Consider the following 12798-nt stretch of genomic DNA (forward strand, 5'->3'; position numbering starts at 1 on the left):
AAATTTTAACATGTAATGAGATATTATTTTTAATGAATTAATAAATATTTTACTTTTTTCAGTTTTAGTTCCTAACACAGTTGTTGTTGTTCAGTTGCTCAGTTGTGTCTGACTCTTTGAAACCCCGTGGACTGCAGCACACCAGGCTTCCCTATCCTTCACTATTTCCCAGAGTTCACTCAAATTCATGTCCATTGAGTCATCCCCTTCTCCTGCCTTCAATCTTTCCTAGCTTTAGGGTCTTTTCCAGTGAGTCAGGTTTTCACATCAGGTGGCCAAAGTATTGGAGCTTCAGCACCAGTCCTTCCAGTGAATATTCAGGGTGGATTTCCCTTAGGATTGACTAGTTTGATCTCCTTGCAGTCCAAGGGACTCTCAAGAGTCTTCTCCAGCAGTAAATATCAATAAATATAACCCTCATAAATAAAGCTCTTTGGGATCCTCAACAATGTGTAAGAGTAGTATACAATCAAGGAACCAGCCCGAGGAGCCTGTAGGACTTGAGAGGTAGGACAGGGCCAAGGAGAGCAGATTTTGCTGGCCAGGATGGACCTGACTCAGGCAAGAAGGAAACCATCAACATTCTGAAGCAGGGAAGTGACAAGGTAGAGTGATACAGTCCAGGGAGTCACAGAGTCAGACACAACTGAGTGGCTGGGCCTGCACACAATAACCTAAAAGGGAAAAGAATCTGAAAAAGAACATATAAAAAGATTATGGTGGAAACATGAGCCATTAAGCTAGCTCACAGTTCACAAGAACAGCTATAGGTGTTTAGGAAGGTAAGGGGAATGGCAACAGGAGTGGGAGCTGCAAGGCTGGTATGAGAAAACTAGTGGTGAAGCTGAAACTGGAGATAATTTTATGGAAATCCTATGTGTATGCATTAAAACTTTCTCCCCAATTATCCAGATTTTAATATGATAAGATCCAAAATATATTCAAGCGGAGTTGTCAGTCTTGCCAGTCTCATGTTTCCGTTAGAGAATCTAGATTTATACTACTGGTGGCTTCAACAATTTCAAGAATTTTAAATTATCTTAAAAGAAAACAAAAAAAGACAGGAGAAAACCCAGCCAGAGATAAGGCTCAATCAACGAAGCTCTTCCATATCTGCTCACCTCTCTTAGCGAGCCCTTTCTCTTTTGAGGATAAAAAGTCCTTTTTTTTGTTTTTTTAAACCAAGATCAACAGGGCCTTCCAGGATTTAGATCTGCCCACCTTTTGACAACATGTGAAATGCCAGGCTGGATGAATCACAGGCTGAAATCAAGATTGCCCACAGAAATATCAATAACCTCAGATATGCAGATAATACCACTCTAATGGCAGAACATGAAGAGAAACTAAGGAGCCTCTTGATAAAGGTGAAGAGGGAGAGAGTGAAACACCTGCTGTAAAATTCAACATTCAAAAAATTAAGATCATGGCATCTGGTCCCATCAGGCAAGGTCCCTTCAAGGCAAACAGAGGGGGAACAAGAGGAAGCAGTAAATGATTTTCTTTTCTTGGGCTCCAAAATCAGTGTGGATGGTAACTGCAGCCAAGAAATTAAAAGATGCCACTCCTTGGAAGAAAAGCTGTGACCAACCTAGACAGCATATTAAAAAGCAGAGACATCACTTTGCCGACAAAGGTCCATACAGTCAAAAGCTATGGTTTTTCCATTAGTCATGTACAGATATGAGAGCTGGACCATAAAGAAGGCTGAGCACCAAAGAATTGATGCTTTTGAACTGTGGTGCTGGAGAAGACTTTTGAGAGTCCCTTGGACTGCAAGGAGATCAAACCAGTCAATCCTAAAGGACTGAAGAACCCTAAAGAATACTCATTGGAAGGACTGATGTTGAAGCTAAAGCCTCAATACTTTGACTACCTGAAGCCAAGAGCCAATGCATTGGAAAAGACCCTGGATGCCAGGAAAGACTGAAGGCAAAAGAGGAGGGTGGAAGAGGATGAGATAATTGGATTGGCATCGCCAACTCAATGGACATGAGTCTGAGCAAATTCTGGGAGACAGTAAAGGACAGGGAAGTCTGGCATGCTGCAGTCCATGGGGTCGCAAAGAGTCAGACACAACTTAGCAACTGAACAACAGTAACCTTTTGACATCCTCTCCCCCTGGCTCACCCTCTCTCCTCTCCCCACAGCCTGCTCTAGAAGCTCCTAGAGGCAAGGCCATGTTTCACCAAGGCGCCTTGTGCACAGCAGATACTCAGTCTTTTACAAAAGCAAATTGACACAGAAGGGAAAGAAAGAGGAAGGGGTCCTCCAGCCATAAAGGCCTTAGCTAAAGAAAACTGCTGCCTTCTCCCACTTGACCTCAGAAGCCAAGCTGAAGAGAGGCCTCAATCCAGAGTAGACCCAATGCATCAGACAGATAATTAAGAAGCAAACCACTGGATCTCACAACTCTACTTCTGGGTATTTATCCAAAGGAAAGGAAATCATATCTGGAAAAGAAATGGGCATCCCCCTGTTCATTGCAGAATTGTTTACAATAGCCAAGACATGGAAACAACACACATGGCCACCAACAGATGCAAGAGTGACTTTCAAAATTGCACGGGGGGCTTTTCCTGGGCGAGTAACACTGAAAAGTGGACCAACACATAAACCTACCTCCGCGCCTTCAGCAATGGGGTAGAGGACCATGAGAGGCTTGCAGGGCTTGCAGGAGACAGGCTTCGATACCGTCCTCTGTAAAGTCGGAAAGAACCTACCTCCAAGATGATCATTTCCCGTGGAAGAGGGGTCAGTGGGGACTTCTCAGGCATCTGAATCTCAATCTCATCTTGCATCTGATCTTCCAGAAAACCTGAAGGATGAAAAACCCCACCAGAGAGCCCAAGGTGAGTGTGTTTTCTCCTACCTAAAAAATGGGGTCAAGTAGGACAGATGCATTTCCCAGCTCAGCTGCCTGAATTGCCCTGGGACCTGCCACAGAACCTGGCCCCCATCTCTAGCCCCCTCTGCCCATAACCAGGATCTGCCTCCACCTAGAGTAGCAGTATCACACATAGAGGCAGACTGCAGGACATCACCCCTGCAAACCATCTCCCTCCCTGCCAGTGCACATTCAGACTGCAAGCAGAAAACTGGCTTACGCAGGATTCTCTCCAATGATTCACACCTTCTGACTTCATTCACAAATTTCCTCTGGAAGCGGCTCTCCTTCACATTTAACTAGAAGGAGGGGAAAGCCACAGGCACACATTAGTAGCAACTGCTGCCAACACATTCTCTTTGGCTATTATTATTATTAATTATTAATGCTGCAGAATGTTGCTGGAATCATGTTAGGACTAGATACTCCCATGCACAAGACAAGAGAGTTCCAGTCAAACCCACCTTGATATTCTTACCCTCAGTTCCCCAAATGCCACAAGCCCTGGCCTCTGTAAACTTTTCTTAAGTTTTAGCTGCACTTACTGTCCAAATTGCTTTGAATTCCTCAATAGAGTCATGAATACAATAGGACCTTGAAAATAGCACAGCTCCATGCAATGGATCCTGGTCTTCAAGAAAAAGTCAGGATCCTTTTGTGCTGGTGACCCCTCAGCTCAGCCCAATAAATGTTATTAAGGAACTACCCCATGTCAGGTCCTGAGTTGGAACTAGGGCTGCAAAGACATGATCCTTCTCTGAAGGGCTTCGTTTTGACCAGATCTTAGTGAGAAAATGAGTGGACTTAGTGAGTCCCATTTTCTAAACTGAATTCAAAAGCTTTTGGCAAGGATCTCAACTCCCTTTGGGAAATGGTACCCTGACTTACTTAAGACAGTCCCATGGTGACAGACGGTAAAAAGACTTATTATGGTGATCATTTGAAATGTATAGAAATACTGATATCCTGGTATTGTGGTGTACCAGGAACTAACAGTGTTGTAGGTCAATCATACTTCAAAATCAAACAAACTCATAGAAAAAGAGATCAGATTTTTGGTTACCAGAGGTGGGGGGTGAGGTAACAGAGAAACTGGATGAAGACAGTCAAAAGGTACAAACTTCCTTTTATTAGATAAACAAGTTATTATTAGATAATTAGAGAAATAATTTTATCTAATTATGAAATAAATTATTAGATAATTAGAGAAATTATTAGACAAATAAGTACTAGGGATATAATGTACATGAAAAATATGATGAACACTGCTGTACATTATATACAAAAGTTGTTAAGAGAGTAAATTGTAAGAGTCTTATGATGTAAGTCAAGTCGTTATGCCATACACCTTAAACTTATACAGTGTTATAGGTCAATTATATCTCAATAAAACTGGGGGGGTGGGGAATACAGTCTAGCTGGAGAATATCACCCTCAAGAGACTGTGGACTCCCAAGATACTTTTTCCTCAAACTAACTGGTCAGGAAGCACTGCTTTTTGCCCTCATAATAAGGTTGGCAATGCATGTGCCCACTGGATATATCAAATGTCTTGAAGAGGTACATAGGAAATAAAATACAATGTCACCTTTTTTATTATATTAGAGTTTCAAAACATTCCTATAGAGGTGACACATGTTTGCAAGTCAGTTGCCCAATGTTATCACAAATTCTAGCCAGAAGAACAAGAACCACTGAATTCCACTACTCCAGCCCAGGGCGCTTCTCCCTGACCTTTATTCACCACCAAGAAGTGGAAACTCCACCTTCTTTTGGTCTCCTATGAATGCAGTACTTACATCTTTGAACTGAACCAATCCAAGCTCTCCAAGCTCAGCGACACAGCAGTATGCAGCCTCCACCTGGAGGAAGAGCTGTGACAAACACATCTCCTCACTTCGGAATATGGATGCCATGTTGGCCCAACCTTGGTCTGCGGGACACAAAGATATTTGAGGTAACAAATGTGCCGCTGAGTTATATTAAAATCCAACAGAAGAAAAAAAATGCAACAGGACTCTCTCCTAAATTTAAAAACATAAACAACAAGGTACTACTTTTCACCACCCATCAGATTGGCAAAAGATTTAAAAATATGATTAATAAACTCACATTTGGAGAAGGTGTGAGGAAGCAGGCATTTTCAGACACTTGATACTTGAAGTGTACGTTTGTAGAGCATTTTTTTGGTATAGTTTTTTTTAGAGAGCAATTTGTCAGTATCCACCAAACTTTATGTTATTCATATCCATGACACAAGATTTCCACTGCTCTTCACCCAGATAAACTCGGAGATGTAAGGGAAAATAGACTCACAAGGATGTTTCTGACAACACTGTATTTACTAATTATAATAAATGGACCTAACCTAGATATCCATCAATGGGGGAAAGATTAAACTGACACAACAGAACTCTGTGCAGTCAGCAGGAATGAAATAAATCTGTATGTCCTCTATAAGGAAAAAGGATATTCACCTAGAACCCACTCTCACCCAAGACCCTCCAGATTGCCCTACTGCTGCCAAACCAAACTGTCTTCCTCAGATCCCAACCTTTTGGAAGAACCATCACACATCCCAGAAGGAGGGGTCCCTTTTCCTTATAATTTTATAATGTATAATCTACTACTTGCCAAACACTGGGTTTATCACCCCTGTTTTAATCCTTCCATTGTCCCATTTTCCCACAGGTTAAAGTCTAAAACCCTTGACGTAGCCAAGGAAGGGCTGTGTGCATCATCTGGCCTCAGCCCTCCCTTCTTGTTTCCCCAAATTTCTCTGAGAACCCCCTCAGGACCTTTGTCCAGGCTTTCCCAAGATTTAGAACCTCAACTCCTTCCTCCCCACCCTGCATCCCCCATACCCCACATACTCCTGTCATTCCTCCCTCCCAGGATAAGAATCTTCTTCATCCATACGCCCAATCCCCAACACTCAGAGCAAACTAAGCCCCCTTCTTTATGCTCCCAGAATATGTTGTTTAGTGGCTAAGTCAGGTCCGACTCTTTGCCAACCCACAGACTGTAGCCCATTAGGCTCCTCTGTCCATGGGGTTTCCCAGACAATATTGGAGTGGGTTGCCATTTCCTTTTCCAGGGGAATCTTCCCAACCTAGGGATCAAACCTGTGTCTCCCGCACAGGCAGGTGGATTCTTTACCACTGAGCCACCTGGGAAGCCCTCCCAGAATATAATGGAATACAATCATCTGCAATTACTTGCTTCCTGTCTGTTCTACCCACTAGCCAGAAAAGCCCGGAGATCAGAACTCGTTTTCACTCCATCACCCGTCTAGCTCAATCCCAAAGAAGAGGCTCAAAAAACATTTCCAGATTTACTGACTAGAGGCAAAAATCTCCTCCGACCCTCCCAAGTGGAGAATCTGGTATTCCATTTTTGCCTGCTGACACCCAGATGAATGAATTTTTCACACGGCCGGTTCTAGTAAGCAAGGCAAAGTTTTCATAGGAAAGACACAGAAGACATGAGCTTCCTGCAGACCCAAGAGCACAAGACAGAGACCCTCCCTTCCTACCCCAGCCTTGTCCGAGCGGGTCCTGGGCGCGGGACTCCCGCGGCTTCCTTGGCCGGGCGGGGAAGGTAGGGCTCTCGAGCGAGCGGCGGGCGGATGGGACCAGCCCGGCTGCGGACTCCGCAGGCGACTCCCCACAGCGACCGCAGAGCCCCTCCCGCGGCTTCTCCTCCCCCGGCGCCCGCAGAGCCCGAGGCGGGCTGTGTTGTATCAACACCGGCCTGTCTGAGGCGAGGACAAACCTGCCCCGCCGGCCGTCCCTGCTCACACACCCCCTCCCTCCATCGCCCCACCTGTGCCCTCGGCCACGACCTTGGGGCCCCACCGGGGTCAGAGACTTCCTTCCCTAAGGAAGACACTTACCTCCCAGTGAGGGGAGGGTTTGGGAAGAGCCGACTTGGGGCCCCCAAAGAGCCCTAGAGATAACCTTCCTGTGTTTTAGTATCTATTGAAGTGAGGTGCAAGTCGCTCAGTCGTATCCGACTCTTTGCGACCCCATGGACTATATACAGTCCATGGAATTCTCCAGGCCAGACTACTGGAGTGGGTAGCCTTTCCCTTCTCCAGGGCATCTTCCCAGCCCAGGTCTCCCGCATTGCAGGCAGATTCTTTACCAGCTGAGCCAAATATCTATTACACCGCATTAAAACACTTCTTTTCGCTGGAGAAATTAGATAACATTGAAAAATAGTTTTGGAAACTGGTCAACCACTTGTAAAAGAATGAAACTAGAACACTTTCTAACACCACACACAAAAATAAACTCAAAGTGGATTAAAGATCTAAACATAAGACCAGAAACTATAAAACTCCTAGAGGAAAACATAGGCAAAACACTCTCCGACATAAATCACAGCAGGATCCTCTATGACCCACCTCCCAGAATATTGGAAATAAAAGCAAAAATAAACAAATGGACCTAATTAAACTTACAAGCTTTTGCACAACAAAGGAAACTATAAACAAGGTGAAATGACAGCCTTTAGAATGGGAGAAAATAATAGCAAACGAAGCAACGGACAAACAATTAATCTCAAAAATATACAAGCAACTCCCGCAGCTCAATTCCAGAAAAATAAATGACCCAATCAAAAAGTGGGCCAAAGAACTAAACAGACATTTCTAAATATATACACTACAGCTAAAATTCAACTTTTAAATATATACACTACAGCTAAAATTCAACTTTCCTGCGGCCCAGGTGAGTTGACACAGGCCAGCTGAGCGATGTACCCTTTCCTTACTGAGGACTGCTCTTTCCCATTTATCTGGCAGAGGCGTGAGGGGTGAGTCAATGAGGTTGTGTTTCTCTGCAGGGGCCACCTGAGTTCCCTTTGTAGAGTCTTTTCTCCAGGTGAGGTGAGTAGATCCCCCCACAGCCACGCTGGGTGCCTGTAAAATGTACCCTGGAATAAGGAGGGTACTTTTTGGTTTTTTTTACACTTTATTATGGAAAAATTAAAGCATCTTCACAAATACAGAGAATAGTATAAAGAACCACCCCCCCCATGTACACACCACTCAGCAGCAACAGTTGTTGACTTTTGTATCCTCTAACCCCCACCCATTTCTCCTACCCACTCTGGGCTATTTTGAAGCTAGTCGTATACATCATATTTTTCTTTCAAAATATGTGAATATCAAAATACTCAAAAGATAAAGATTCTTCTCTGTATATGTTATATATACACACACACACAATACTATGGTCACAGGAAAATTCAGTAATAATTTCTTAATATCAAATATCCAATCAGTGTTCAATTTCCCAGATTGTCCGAAATTTGCCTTTTTAGTAAGCCCCTCAGATGATTTTTGTGTATGATCAAATAAGAACTATAGCCTTTGAGAACACAGGGTGAAAATCGAGCTTCAGCTGGGAGGAAACAGAGAAGAAGGGTGAAGGCAATTTGCAAACAAACAGCTAAGAAGCAGCTGTTTTGCACCTAGGGCAGTGGAGGTGGGGCCTCTGCGAGCCCTGGAGGAAAAGTACCACTTGGGCTTCTTAAGAAGCAGAGCTTTGCCACACCCACCCATCTCAACCCGGCAGACCCATTCAAGAATCCAGACTCACCTGGGCAAAGCTAGCTTCCAAGGCTGAATTCAGGATTGGCAAACCAAAGCAGGAAGCTCAGAACTGAAAACTACCAAAGGAATCACCAGTGTTGACTCTGCCGCTCCCATCAGATAAGCTCCAGACCAAGGCGAGAGAAGCCCCTGCCCCTATGGTACCTCCCTCTTCTTGCTCTCTCCTTCCCCCCACTTCCATTCTGCTCTTCACCCCAACTCAGAGTGCTGTGTCTTCTGGTCAGTGGGTGGAACCGTAGCTATCAAAGGTCCCGGTGCTCAGGAATCGCGGAGAAGCATATACAGAAAAAAGTACATCTTGATGGTTAAGAGCAGAGTTGAGATCCAAAGTGCCTGGGTCAGGTCCCCATCTTTCCCTTTGACCACGTGTGACCTTGGGGAAGCTATTTAATCCCAGGGTCTCAGTGTCCTAGGTGGCGCTGGTGGTAAAGAACCCACCTGCCTACGCAGGAGACGTAAGAAACATGAGTTCCGATCCCTGGGTAGGGAAAATCCCCTGGAGGAGGGCATGGCAACCCACTCCAGTATTCTTGTCCGGAGAAGCCCTTGGACAGAGGAGCCTGGCGAGTTACAGCCCATCGGGTCACAAAGAGTCAGACGTGACTGAGTGACTATCACTTTCACTTCTCTCTCAGTGTGCTAATCTATAAAATAAAATAGGATCTTAGATATTTATTTAGTGTGTGGAAGTATAGGAAGGAGAGGTTATTTTCAGGTTTGCAATTTTTTTCTCCTAGAGCCCCAAATTAAAGGTGCAGAAGGCCAGCATGCCTGTATGACACTGGCAGGACTCTAAATTGGCGCAATTTGTCTGAATGGGAGTATGCTTGTCCTTTGACCCAATAATCTCAGAACTCTCAGAAGTTCATACTAAAAAAATAATTTAAGGATACAAATCAAAATTTAATTACAATCAAGTGTATTATAGCATTGTTTGTAGTAAGTACGTACTTGTAAAAGACCCGAATTCTTTCATCCATTCAGTAAGTATTTTCTGAGGGTCTATTATGTGCTGACAAAGGTCCGTATAGTCAAAGCTATGGATTTTCCAGTAGTCATGTATGGATGTGAGAGTTGGACCATAAAGAAAGCTGAGTGCAGAAGAATTGATGCTTTTGAACTGTGGGGTTGAAGAAGACTCTTAAGAGTCCCTTGGACTGCAAGGAGATCCAACCAGTCCATCCTAAAGAATATCAGTCCTGAATCTTCACTGGAAAGACTGATGCTGAAGCTGAAACTCCAATACTTTGGCCACCTGATGTGAAGAACTGACTCACTGGAAGAGACTCTGATGCTGGGAAAGATTGAAGGCAGGAGAAGGGGACAATAGAGGATAAGATGGTTAGGTGGCATCATGAACTCGATGGACATGAGTTTGAGCAGGCTCCAGAAGTTAGTGTTGGACAGGGAAGCCTGGCATGCTGCAGTCCATGGGGTAGCAAAGAGTCAGACCCAACTGAGCAATGGAACAGAATGGATTATGTGTCATCCTGTTCTGGGCTCAAGGATAGGGCAGTAGGTGAAAGACAAGGGCCTGCCCTCATGAAGCTTATGTCCAGATGTAAGGAGACAAACAGTAAACAAGTAATAAGTTAGCAAGATATTGCAGATTACAAAGAGTGCAATTATAGAAAGCTAGGCTTTAGAGAAATGAAGAGAGATTATTTTAGATAGATGGTCAGGGAAGACCGCTCTCATTTGAGAGGAGATAGCATTTGAGCTGAGATGTGAAAGATTTTTTAATGGGCTGGTTTTGCAAAAAGAAGCTGCTGGAAGGGTATTCTAGGCAGCAGGAACCTGGATGTGAGAGCAGGGGTGTGACATTGGGGATGAGATCATCACAATAGCTAGTATATCTATTGAGTTCTTGCCATTGTTTTCATGACTGTAGAACACAATTAGATACTTTACATGCCCATTTAGTTTTCTTAGTAACCCTACAGCAGTGTTCTTATTCTCATGTTACGCTTGAGGAAATAGAGGCACAAAGAAGCTAAGTCATTTGCCCAAGGTCACACAGTCACTCATGACAGGTCATTTGACACAGTGCTTGTGTTTACAACCTCTGCATGATATTGTCTTATGGTCTGAAAAGGCTCAACACATTCAAGAAACAGAAAGGAGGCCAGTGTGGCTGGAACACAGGAGGGGTGGGGAGAGGTCATATGAGGTGTGTCAGGTGGAGGCAAGGGCCAAGCCATGTGAGAGCTGATGGGCCAATAAGAAAGTTGGATTTTATTCTAAACACACTGGAAAGCCCTTTGGGAAATTTGAAGCAGGGGAGTGACATTATTTGATTCACTTTTTTTCCTTTTTTTTTTTTTGGCCTTGCCGTGTGGCATGCGGCAACTTAGCTACCCAACCAGGGATGGAACCCGTATCCTCTGCATTAGGAGTGAGGACTCTTAACCACTGGACATCCAGGGAAATTCCTAGATTAACAGTTTTAAAATATTACTTTGACTTCTGCTTCTGGAAGGATAGAGTAGAAGTAGTTTTACTTCTCAAGAAGAAAAAGTAAAAACCCTCAACATTATATATACAATAAATATTAGAAGGCTCCAAAAGGTACAGAGAAGATAGACTGTCTAAGGACCTCCAGCTCTGAGGAACAAGGCAGGGGTGTGTCCTCTGGTTTTCTTCTGCCTCATATATTCTAGATACAGTGCTGCAGAATCCAGCAAGATATGCAGACAAAAAAAGAAAAAATTTCCAAAGCCTGCTCTCTCTAGCCAAAGGAAAGACTTTCAGATAGGATCACACTAACCCAGCCAAACATTCCCAGAATAAAAATGTGGCCGCAGGCCACCATGCCTAGACTTCTTCCCTCACGCAGTTACACCAAAGCAACACCCCCAGGGTAGTGTCAGAGAAGGCCAAGTGGGGTGCCTGGACTCCCCGCCCACCTGTGGTAACAAGGCATTCCTCGTTAACCTGTTGGGGTACTGTCAGATGAGACAATCAGATTGCTCACCTCTGCCAATTGGGAATGAAGCCACCCCTCCACTGGGACATGGAGGTCACCTGATTAGCCAAGCACTTCTGCTCCTCCCAGCCAGGGTGCAGCTGGGGCCCAGGGTAGGTCACCCCAAGTTGTGCCTCAATAGCATGTTGGTGGTTCAAACAGTAAAGAACCTGCCTGCAATGCAGGAGACCTGGGTTCAACCCCTGGGTCAGAAAGATCCCCTGGAGAAGGGAATGGCAAGCCACTCCAGTATGCTTGCCTGGAGAATCCCATGGACAGAGGAGCCTGGCAGACTGCAGTCCTCAGGGTCGAAAAGAGTTGAACATGACTGAGCAACTAGCACTCTGTTAAATTAAAGTTACTTAAGAAAGTCAACTCAAGTGGGACACTTCGACACACACCCCCACCCAGTCTCCCTGCAAGCAGGAAATAAATCTCTTACGTGAAAGATACTCTCTCTCCCTGCCTCTGGAGAAGGACACCCTTATCACTAAAGACAGGGAACGCAGGAAGCCCATGTGAACAAAGCTTGTGACTTCTTTAATTTACTGCCCCGAGCCCAAATGCTGTTTAGAGTCTTCACTAGTTGGACACCCCAAATCTAAGTTTCTTCGTCCTGTCAATTCCTCACAAATACTGTTTCCTCGTCTATAACCACCCACTAAGGAGGAACTTGCCAGTATCACTACTCGTGCTTGGAGGCCACGACTCGGTAAAATAAGGGTTTCAAGAACATAAGCACTCTGATACCCTGACAGTCAATCTGATAACCAACCAAGTGGGCTACTAAGTGACAGGCTGGGCAAAGGAAAGATTCATATTCTAGAAGGATGAAGGCAGCATGGCACAAGATTTTATCACACGACTCAGAACAGTGCACAACTGAAAACCTAGGGACTATTTATTTTTTCAAACCACAGTTGACTGAGGGCAACTGAAACCATGGAAAGCGAAACCTGGGATTAAGAGGGACGACTGTATACAAGTCAATAGATGGTGTCTAACACAGATAATCAAGAACAGCAATGTGAGCATATTATTTGAGCATTTTAAAGGTAAGTACAAGAAGAAAAAAGTCAAAAGTAGCTCTTAGGACGACTTCCCAGGTGGTCCAGTGGTTAAGATTCCACCTTCCAGTGTAGGAGGTGTGGGTTTGATCCCTGGTCAAGGAGTTAAGATCCCACATGCCTCTCGGTCAAAAAACCAAAACATAAAGCAGAAGCAATAGCGTTACAAATTTGATAAAGACTTTAAAAATGGTCCACATCAAAAAAAAAAATCTTTAAAAAAGAAGTCATTCTTATAGAACAAACTGTAGATGGAGTA

At 44.3% G+C, this 12798-nt stretch overlaps 1 protein-coding gene across 2 annotated transcripts in view; it reads right to left on the reverse strand.

The window, feature by feature from the left end:
• ATP6V0A4 (ATPase H+ transporting V0 subunit a4) overlaps positions 1-12798 on the reverse strand; it is a 72731-nt gene that overhangs the window by 41290 nt on the left and 18643 nt on the right. The window contains exons 1-4 of one of the 2 annotated variants that reach the window (XM_081533117.1): positions 6423-6640; positions 4687-4820; positions 3108-3186; positions 2724-2818 (exon numbers count right to left, since the gene is read on the reverse strand). In XM_081533117.1, the coding sequence (XP_081389243.1) occupies positions 2724-2818; positions 3108-3186; positions 4687-4803 (291 nt within the window). In that variant the 5' untranslated portion in view covers positions 4804-4820; positions 6423-6640. Of the gene's footprint in view, positions 1-2723; positions 2819-3107; positions 3187-4686; positions 4821-6422; positions 6641-12798 lie in introns of those variants that run through there. The other variant, XR_014066428.1, reaches the window with a different exon arrangement.

This window comes from Giraffa tippelskirchi, chromosome 10, assembly GCF_054371585.1.
Source record: "Giraffa tippelskirchi isolate mGirTip1 chromosome 10, T2T-mGirTip1v1.2.pri, whole genome shotgun sequence".
NCBI lineage: Eukaryota > Metazoa > Chordata > Mammalia > Artiodactyla > Giraffidae > Giraffa > Giraffa tippelskirchi.